Below are 10,954 nucleotides of genomic sequence, written 5' to 3'. Positions count from 1 at the left end.
CGTCATGGAGGATATATCACAGGCGGTGGTGGGCAACAAACAGGAGAGGGAGGACTGTGCAGGAAGAAGCGATGGTGTTGGATTGTGTAGGTGTAGATGGCGGCAGGAATGGGTGTTGAATGTTGACGTCTGATGTTGTGAGATGTATATCCTTCCCTAGAGAAGAGAAGGAGACGACGGATGGTCTGGGGAAAGAAAGGGGATCGACGTAGCTTAAGAAACAAGCAGGAACAGCGCTGGTATGGAAGATATCGAGAGGGTGCCACTGACGACTTTCCGAGTGCAGATCCCTGACTGGGCGGGCCTAGCGGGCGCCTGCCCAAACGGCGCCGGCGTCGAGTTGCTCCCACGGAAAAGCCAAGAGGGGGCCCCACCGCCCCGCTGGCGCGCCCCGCCCGGTGGAGCCCGAGCCGCGCGCGCATTGGGCGGTGGCGGGCTTGGCGCACGCTGACTGGCGCTCGAGCGCCGGCCTTTTTTTTTTTTTTTTTCGGTTTGGCACTAGGCCACATTGGGCGCGTCTTTTTGGGTCCTGCCAGCCCGTCCCAAATGCCCCAAAAAGGGTCTCAACGACGAGCTTTCTTTTTGGGCATTTCCTGTTCCGGCTAGCGCGGCGAGTCTCTCCAGACGTGGAGGTGCGCTGGGGGTGTGTCCGCACTCCGACTATTACTTGACTATTTTTATTAGTAATTCCTCAGCCGGCCGGGGAGATTTTGGACATGTTAGAGAATCCTTCCCGATAAGGGACGCGGAGTGCGACCCTGCTCCGTACAGACTCGGGATTTCCCATCCTCAATGCCAAATCCAAATCTTCACCTCTGGGGCCATCAGCTGCTGTGTGCGCAACGGGCGGTTGGACTCGGAGTCAGTCGTCCGTGTTGTGCGGAACAAGGGGGGGCGGTGACGAGAGAGGCAGCATGGGACGGGAAGATTATTTGCAAAAAACCAGCCGTGTGGAAGGTGGGGAAGCAATCCTCTGCGGGTGGAGACTGCCGCCCGCAGCGCTGATTGGCGGGCGGGGGCTTGCCCATGGGCAGGGAGTCCCCAAAAGGGGGAAGAAGAGGGGAAGCGCCATGCCCGAAACGGCGGGCCTGCATGGCGGTGGATTGTTTCATCATGGTGGGGGGCAACCCGCCGGCGCCCAATGGCCGGCCGAGCAGGGCCACTAGCGCCAAACTCTGCCTGAGGGCGGCGGGTCTATTGGCGTGACACCTCGGGGTGGAGCCACACGGAGAACCAAGGGCGGCGGGAGATGGCTGTTAGCGCGGTGGAGCACGGCATTTACTGCTGATCCTACTGGGCTTGCCCTGTGGCAAAATACCTGGCACGCATTCTGTTCGGAGATCCACCGATATGTCCTCAACTGTAAAATTGGTGGCTTGATGGCTGATAACTTGGCGACGAACTATGATGTGTGAAACTCTGTTTTGATGCCCAGCGCAGACCCGGCGGTTCACCGCTGAGGTTCGTATGTGAGAATGCTGAATCGCACACTAGCATCGGGATCGCCAGATACAAAACATATGTATGAATCACTTGACACTGACCTGACAGTATCGAGGTAACGGCAGAAGACCCACCGCTCCTGCACCGCGACGTCACCAGCTCCTTCCTTCATCCTTGCCCGCATGCAACTGCACATTATTCTTTTGTTTATATGCATGAAACAAAAGGGATGAAGCGTTGGATTTACGCGCAGGGAATGTGTTTCTGGTCTGCCAGAGCTAGCGGCCTTGGTCATCTGTCAAAGGCCAATCCTCACGGACCACGATCTGCCGCCACCATGCAGTCGGGTGGGCCGCGCCGTCGACTCCAACTGTTCAACCTGTTGATCATGGTGATCGATCTCGACACAGAACGTAGTTGGTGGTAGTTGCAAAAGTGACTGCAACTGTTGCTTGTATATTATTATTATAATTATTGATCATGTACGGAGTATTACTTACTCCCGAGTGCAAAAAAAAAAAAAAGACTCACGTGATCTGTGGCCAATTAGAGCGTGCTCCTGTGCCGCGGCTGTCGGGTTACCAAGCCTCTTGATGCCGCATACAGCATTGTTCTAATAATATTACGCAGGATATAGTCACCGACAAGACTGCTAAGAAAGCTTAGCATCGAGCCTGTTTATTATTGTATTGCTTTATTGTTTTATTATTTTATTGTCATCATCGTCATTGCTTAACAATACAATTACTACACCATCCGTCATCATCTGAGACACGACTATCTCGCTTTGGAAGGCTGATGACAGCGGGAAGTTGTCAGACTACGACCCTACACACGACTTGAAGTATAACGAGGGCGGTGGCGCGCCTTAACTTCTTACGACACAGCTGTCAATCCGGAAGGACCAGGCTTGGGCAGCCGGATCCACGCTCGGGCCCGTCTCAGAGTCTGTATCAGAATTTAAGGGGGGGGACTGCCGGCCAATTAGGGCTGTTTCAGACACGGGATCTTTTTTTTTTTTTTTTTTTTTTTTTTTTGCTTTTTTAATTCCCTTTTTTGCACTGCCACGATCAACTAGTTTCCTATTCGGGAACACCTGCCAGAATACCAACAATAATAGGAGACACTAGACAATTTTCATTTCCTGGAACTGCACTCCTTGGTCTTGCGTGACTCGTGGGCACGGTCGGAAGAGTTCTGCGCAACATTTGTTGGAAGATTAAATTTTATATATATTTAAAAAATAAATAAAAAAAAGATTAAAAAGATTAAAAAAATGATCGCCGTAGTTCCTGACAATCCTCGCGGGAAGCCTCGACGATCCCTGTCGTGCAGAAGATCTCGATAAGCGATCTTCAGCGGCTCAACACATCAATAGATAAGTACGTAGTAGTTGGTACATAACAATATTTAGATTGTTATAAATATTCAAAAATTCAAATATTCAAATATTCCAAATTACGCGGCCCGGCCAATGGAAACTCCTCCAGTGCCGGAGTCGCCGTGCATTATTTTAAGATTGGATGCTTGCGTTGCGTTCAGCTGACCCGCGAACCGTGGTCGTACTTCGGCAGGAGCCTGTGCCGAATCTGATTATGCCCCCATGTCCGGATGTGTACTACGGATAATATAAAGTCTATTATACATATATTATACATATTGTCATATACAAGTACTCGACCCCGCTCGAGGGCGTGCACAACTGAAAACACTCACCGCCACTAATACTGTACCAAACAAAAAGATAGAAAATAAGGTGAATAGTCTAGTCAATAGCGTCGACCTGGCCCTTGGTTCCAGCAAGTTGACGCTTCACATTAAGCGCGCTAGCCACGAGTTCTAAATTATCAGTCTTATTACGTATTCATATTATTTGGTATTATTAAATAGCGAAAAAGACCAGTCACACGGGCCCTGATTGGCCGGTTCCGGGTATACTCCGTGGTGGGTGCCTGAGGCACCAACCAACTCTCGATTGGGAGCCTGAAACGCGCCCCAAGTGGAGCCGATTGTTTCCTTTCTTCCTCTTTTGCTCTTCTCCAACTTCCAACGCCAAAGCATTCTCTTTTTAATATTATTCCTCACTGCACAGCCTAGTGCTAGCACTAGCACTACCACTCTGTCCTAATAATTCCCCCCTTTCTTTTTGGCTTTGCGTTCCTCTAGCCATCATCGCTGCAAGGATGACCCCGGTGGAGCACGGCACAGACTGAGGCATGTGAGTCTTGGCGTTGACGTCATGGGCTTGCGGCCGCATCAGCGCGAAACAACAACAACAACACTATAACCCTAATGATGACTCGTTCTCGACGTCTCAGCACTAACGCACCACCTACTAACCACGCACATTGTAGAATGCTGTGCGCCTGCATCAACATGCCGCTTCCTCCCTCTCGAGTATGCACGCAGTACTCTGTATGTGCATGCGTATACTTTTCTAAGGTGTAGTATCCATACTAACCATCCGTACTAACCCAACAAATCACTTGATGACGTAGCCAATTCATTCTTCATTCCTGCCAGTTCTTTCATCCCTACTACATACTACGTACTACTACTACGAACTCAGATCTCGTCCTTTTTCTACATACATATAGACTCCGTATACTCGACTGATGACGTCGTATATATTAGTACAGTACTCATCCTCGCTCGAAAAAGTATTGATCGGCCTTTTAGGCTTTTTTTCTTTATTTTTTTTAAACTCGGAGCTTGGCAGATCGATTGTCCCTAATCCTTGCCTTTTTCTCCCTGTTACGTTAATATGTTAATTCTTTCTCGGCAGGGGAGTGACGATCACACGAGCTTGTTTTTTTTTTTTTTTTTAAACTGTACTACGTACAGAGTATAGAGTACAGAGTTACTCCGTTTGAAGCTTGGACTCCGAGTAAACTACGTCATTTGTTAGAACTTAGCATACCCATAGATTTCATGTCATACCAATTCAAATATTCTTGGCTACATATATCGATCAATTATCATTTATTCTGCTCTTGTCAAAAGGCTTAATCCTCACGAATGGTTCAAATGTCCAAATAGATTAAAACGCATGTAATTACTAAATAAACATACACGGAAAACAAATTCCTCCCTATTATAACACCACACCCCCTACAAGACAATAGCCAGTTCAGGCCGCGACAGCCCATCGTTGTCCAAGTCCGGGTAATAAGGAATCATCGCATCTGCGCTCTGCACATATGCGTCGTTATACAGTCTCCAGTACGGCCCCCGTACCTTGCGCGCGGGGTGGAACAGTCCCGCCCACACGTAGTTCATCACAACCCCAGTGCCCACGGCCATGCGGATCGCGTCGATGGCTTCGATGATCCGGTCAATCACGTGCGGGCTCGTCTCGAAGATGTTGGGGTACAGCAGGTTGAGCAGGTGGACCATTGCGTCTTCGCATCCCAGTCCAACAACGCCGAGTGCGATATGCTTGACCACACTAGCCGCCGTTTGACGGTGCACTTGGTCTCGGTCGATCAGAGCATCCTCTAGCAGAGGCGTAACTGCGTACACGTAGTCCTTGGCCATCTCACCAATATATTCGAAAAGAAACGACATTGCCTTGAGGACACCGTTTTGGACATTGAGTTCCGGCACTCGGTATTCGTTCATCAGCGCCGGAAGCACCGTGAATGGAGCACAGGTCTCGGCAACAATACCGATAGCCACGGCAGTACACACGCGCGATTGACGTTCTTGCACTCGCAAGTTGTTGAGCAATGTGGCAAGCACGTCCTGAGGACCAATGGCCTTGGCAATAAATCCAAACGTGTTGTTGGCCGCCCGCCGAATACCCTTCTTGTGTGCCTTCAACATATCCAGAAGCTCAAAGCAAATCCGCATCCATTCCCGAGCATTAACCGACTCGGGGCCACGGTCAGCAATACGTCCCACCAAATCAATCGTGTTTTCTTGCACCTTTTCATGTCGATTGCGAAGAATAGGCGTGAGTCGCGGGAGAAGATCGCGAATCGGCGGTTGCATCTGGCTGATACCCACCACCGTGACGATCGACCGCAATGCGCCCAGGATAGAACCAAGCACTTCGGGATATTCCTCACCAAGATATTCATACAATAACACACTCAGTTTACCCATCAATGCATCTTCTCCGCATTGCTTCATAACCATCGTGATACGTGAAACCAGGTCGGCAGCCTGTTGCCGGACCGTGGCTGATTTGTGATTCAGCCGCCAAAGAATAGTGCTGACAATTTGGGGCAGGTAAGGCTTGCATCGCGTTCCAAGTGCATTCACAACTGTGCCGAATCCATTCAAAATGACAATGTCCTCAATACTTTGCTCTTGGAAAGCAAGTAGCACACCGTCGATCAGTCGCTCTTCTAGCCGTTCAGAAATATCTGCTGCCCCCAGAGACGCAATCAACTTCTCCACCGTCTCCACCGTCATCTTGCGATACGCTTCACTCTCGTCTTTCAGATTCGTCACGATGCGCTCCAAAATCTCTCCAACACCGACTTTTTGTCCAAGATCGACTGTCGTTTCAACAACTTGCCGGTAGTTTCGCTTGTCCAGTGCCATGCGCCTGACCCAGAAGTTTTTGAAAAAGTCTTGGAGTACGTTTTCTTTCAAATATTGAGCAGTGACACCATCCGTTTGGGAACACTGAGAGACCACTTTCAATACAACTTTTTTCATTTCCTCGTCGGGAGAGGAAAATTCACGGAGAAGGATCTCCATAATTTGACTGGTGTAGTAATTGGCATATTCTTCGTCCATCAGAGGAATAATAAACCCAACAGCCTTGAGAAATCCAGCAAGACCTTTTCCACGCTGCTTTCGGGCGCCCGTCCACAGAGGATTAAGAATATCGTCAAAGCTTTCAATACCGTACGGATTGGCAGCTTCGGCCAATGCGGCAATGGCCAAACTGGTAACAGTCCTGACCTTGGCCTGTTCATCACTGAGGTTGTCTGCTATACAGTCTACCAATCCCTTCAGGTGCGGAAGAATAGCGCAGCCCATCAAAATTGGAATTTGCTGCACAATCTTGACACCGGTGTGGCGAGCTTGCCATGACTTCTTGCTGCGACAAACTGCGCGAAGGAAAGGAAGGAGGGCGGGTATTCCCAGAGCAGATGCCACTACGGCAAATGCTCGAGCAGTCGTATTCCTCACGTACTCATCAACATGGTCAATATCAGGGCGCATGGTACTGATCATGTGCGCGAGACCAGCAGCCTTGGACAAGTTGGAGATGATTTCTCGACCTTCAACCCGGGCATAGTAGTCTTGGTCAATAAGCAGTGGCTCGATAACAACGAGAATCTTGTGCGTATATGGACGAACTAAGTCGTCCAATTTGTAAAGTACACGGTCGATGACTTTGACCAACAAGTGGCGTTCCTGGTCCTCAAGCGATTTTTCCATTAGTAGAGGGAGGATTTGATTGAAAAGGGCACCGGCTCCGAATTGTCGCGCGTTATCAGTTAGCTGACGAAGAGCAGTCTTACGCATAGGTGGCGTTCCGTTCTTGACTTTCAAAAGCAGTCTCATGATTTTTCTCTCTTTCAAATCCTCCACAGACAAAGCATTCTCGTCAGCTCCATCAACCAATTTTCCAAAGTATGCCATGTCCTCTGCTTTAAAAAATTGGAGATCGCCGACTCCGGGGATTTCGGTGGGCAGTTGTTTTCCGAGTGTGCGAGCACTCTCTGGCTCCTGCATCATAAAGCCGCCATACCCGCCTGTGCTGGCTACTGGTGCCGGTGTGCTCATGAGCTTTCTGGCGGGATTTCTAACAGGCTCGTAACCAGGAGGAGGATCAAGAATCTGGTAGCCTTCAGAAGGAAGCATCATGTCCAGTTCTTCATCCGACCAAATACCACCCCGCCCCGAAACATCGGTTCCAAAGCCCGGGGCCGAGGGATGGGCGGGAGTTGCAAGGCCGGGCTGGCCAACGGGGGTGGCGCCGATTCCTGGTGCACTAGGTGCTTGATCCCACCGGGAACGACGTTTGGCAGCCTGTTCGCCTGGTGCTGGTACCGCAGGTGTCTGGTCCCATCTCGATCTCTTGGCTTTTGACGAAGGTTCGTCCTGCTCGACTGCCGTGGTTTCGTCAGCGGAGGCTACGTCCCATCGCTGTTTTCGTTTGCGTCCAGCGGCGACAGTAACGGTAGAACCGGCTTCGACGTTTTCCTTGTCAGCGTCATCCTTCAATGTTGCCTGATACTCAACGTCGCCAGTTTCAGCTTGTTTATCAGAAATGAGTTTTTCGATGCGCTCTTCTTCTTTCTCTATCTCACGGAGAGCCATGACGTCTCGATAGGTCTGGCCCTCAGGCTCGACATTGGCATGTGTATTCGCCGCAAAGGGGTCGGCTCGAGTCGGCGTAAGAGGACCACGGTTGAATCGGCGCTTCTGGTAATCAGTTTCACGATCCGCAATCCTGGCAGATTTCTCACGACCGAGAAGAATGTCCTCCTCCTCAACGCCATTTCCGCTGGCCATTTCGTTGATCAAATCCTTGCTGGCAGTGTATTGACCAACCAGGCGATGGCCCGAGTCTGCATCCTCCATGTCCTCGTCGCCATCTATCGCGATCGAGGTGTTGTATCCCGCATACTTATCGGCGCCATTGCGTTCGTACAGATCCGTGTCAAAGGATTCAGTCATAGAGGCCTTGGTCGAATTGTCAGTTCGCTGACTGGACGGATCAAAAGTCTTTGAACCTTTTTTGGCGGCCGCAGCAGCATTACGCTCGGCCTGCAGGCGCCTGACTTGTTCAAAGTCGGCTGAAACTTGGGTTAGTTGATGGGTTTTGTGAGGCTGGGAATGCTGCAGCTTACCGTCAGACATGTTGGCACAACCGACGAAACAGCACAAACGATATCAACTCAAGGCGCGAAGTCGCAAAGACTACATTCAGGGTGACAACGTCGGCAATCGTGATGCGACGTTGGATGGGGGGTCGATCGGTTGGTGAGGGAGGTGCAAAGCTTGACTTGACGTCGAACGCGATTTTGTTCTTTTTTGCCACCCGCAAACGGGACTAGTTTGTCTTGGCGTCACGTGACTTGTCGTGTCAATAACTAGCATAGCGTCTAAAGAAATATGGAAAAATATTAAGCTTGTTAGAAAATAGAGAATAAAATGTGGACAAATAATTTGAGTACTAAATCTTCCAGATGTCCGAATAAACAAGTGGACACTAGGTTAATGTCACCTCAAAGAAACTTGCACCTACTCCATTCCCTCCTTATATATATCAACATATATATATAGTCAAAAACATCGATAAAGGGAATAATTACATTGATACATGTATTTTAACTCACATCAATTGGTGTAGTTTCACAAGGGCGATTTGACGTCGCTGGTCACTCGTAGGGACATCTGGAACTGGGTTATCACATGTGCAGCTACGCTGGTGTTAGGATTACAAGAATTCAAGGCTACAACGCACTGCCAAACTTCAGTTCATCCTCATATCATCAGTCAAAAGTTCATATTGAAAATAGCTAAAGTCATCACGTCATCAAAGGGTTCCTCGCTTCATCGTTTCGTGGTCGTTATTCTGCACTATATACATGATTCCAAAGGTATCCCCAGGTGCCATCAATGGGGTTCCGATCGTCGTTCTTTCATTCCCCAGAGTGCTCTAGGTATATCTTCAAGAAGGAAGAGAGAGAGAGAAAAATAATCATATCCGATGTGAAAGTATCACTCGGCGCCGGACACGGAAGAGGGATGTGCGAGATAAAGCAACTGTACAAATTTGCCGTGTCCGTTTCCTCTTGGATCAAAGAAAAAGATTTCTGGTTGTCAAGAAAACTTTCCACATCTATCTCATGATCGTAGTCCCCATCGTTTCTCGTCGCGCGAAACCTTGCCATATCCGCCATAGTACTCGTCCTTGTTCTCGATTGGAGTAACGCAGTACACAGTAGGCGTGTTCTTGAATTGAATGGCCTTTTTGCCCGACGAGGCAGAGTTGGTACCCTTCTTAAGGATACTCTTCGCTGTGCTCGAGTTTGTGTAAGCATAGGCTTGCGGGGCCTGGAGACCCATATCTCGCGAGTAGGCTGGGCTCATGGGCGAAGGCGAGATTGGCGTTCGTGGCATTGGGCCAGGAGATCGCAGCGAGAGCACTGGGCGAGGGGCGCTTGCAGTAGCAGAAATGCTGAGAGACAGCTTGGGCTTGGCTGTGCGTGCGGCGTACATTTTGAAATTGACAGGTTTTTTTCTTTCTTTCTTTCAAAGGTAAAAAGATAGTGGATTTTCTTGACTGACAGTCCACCAGGGAAATCAGATCAACAGTGCAGGATATTATTATTCAAAGAAATACGGTTTGATCAACAAAGCGTATTCCGAGGGGAGAAGAAGCGATTTGTCTTCTGAGGTGATGGAAGGAGAATGGGCAATTTTTATTGTTGTTTGAAGGCTTATTGTGATTGTATGCGATTGGGCCAGCCAACCTGTGATTAGAGGACAAAAATAGAAAAAAAGGAAGCGAAAAGACGCAAGGAGGAAAAAATAGTAACTGATGAAACACTTGACGTTCGAGAAAGAGCAAACACGGAGCTGGGCGGCGGCTATATAGCCATGTCAAGGAGAGGTTGGGAGCGGGGTAGGGCGAGAAATTGCCTAATTGGGAAAAAATAGGTGCTCCCCCAATCATCGCGGCCGGGCTGCATGTAAGCGCCGGCCACCTGCACCGTCGCTCAACTATCACACTCGCTGCCGCCCAATCAAGCCCTCGAGGCCCAACACTGCGCGTTGCATGCCGGCCGTGCTAAATAGTTAGTGCATCATGTACCAAGTCAGACGAGTGCAGTAGACAGCTATTCCCGCCCAATAAGGCCGGCATCTGCAGTGTTAGCTGCACTTCACCGCACACCTGCGAGCGACAGATAGACCGAATAAGAGACGGAATAGGCCATGTCTGGCCGTTCTCGACCTCGGAGACTCTTGCCTGCTTGACCCCTCATTCTTTATCTCGGACTAGTCCACGCTTCAACGCATAAATCGATGCTATTGGGCTCAGTGGCGTGCCTGCTGCGTGCGATGCACATTCAGCACATTGTTTTCACAATATTAACTTTGAAATAATAATCTGGCCTGGATTTCTTCAGAGTGACTCGGAATTTGAGCTATTTTTTGTGAAGAATCGACCAGATCACAAGCAGACCATCGTGCAGTAATCACTATGTGATAGGTGATAGGGATGCATTGTCAACTATAGAGAAGGGGTGACATTGAATTATTGAGAGCTAGCTTCAAAATTTTAATAGTAGCATGCAAGCCACCAGGGCGCTCTTGACTCGGTCAAAGCGTGATCAAAGTAGAATCTTTATTTCTCAAATATGGAGCTCTACATCCAGTTAATTCATCCAAACCAAGCGGTGTACTCCGACCTCACCCGGGCAGTCTGCCAAAGATAGCGAATAGTCTTCTTCCTCGCCCTGGATTTCTCAGTCACCTCTTGTAAGATTCTTGGCTTCAAATTAATAGGGCAAGTAAAGTTTCCACTCGTATGTCT

At 49.2% G+C, this 10,954-nt stretch overlaps 2 protein-coding genes across 2 annotated transcripts; both read right to left on the bottom strand.

Moving 5' to 3' along the window:
* Positions 1–4,554: 4,554 nt before the first annotated feature.
* Positions 4,555–8,271, bottom strand: TRUGW13939_00109 (uncharacterized protein; the record flags this gene model as incomplete). Its single annotated transcript, XM_035483324.1, has 2 exons — positions 4,555–8,207; positions 8,262–8,271. 2 exons carry the CDS (start codon positions 8,269–8,271, stop codon positions 4,555–4,557), a joined length of 3,663 nt encoding a protein of 1,220 aa, XP_035339217.1.
* A 990-nt stretch (positions 8,272–9,261) lies between these two features.
* On the bottom strand, positions 9,262–9,636 carry TRUGW13939_00108 (uncharacterized protein; the record flags this gene model as incomplete). Its single annotated transcript, XM_035483323.1, has 1 exon — positions 9,262–9,636. One exon carries the CDS (start codon positions 9,634–9,636, stop codon positions 9,262–9,264), a length of 375 nt encoding a protein of 124 aa, XP_035339216.1.
* Positions 9,637–10,954: the final 1,318 nt, after the last annotated feature.

Source organism: Talaromyces rugulosus, chromosome I (assembly GCF_013368755.1).
Source record: "Talaromyces rugulosus chromosome I, complete sequence".
NCBI lineage: Eukaryota > Fungi > Ascomycota > Eurotiomycetes > Eurotiales > Trichocomaceae > Talaromyces > Talaromyces rugulosus.
This window is presented reverse-complemented; position numbering and strand designations above follow the sequence as displayed.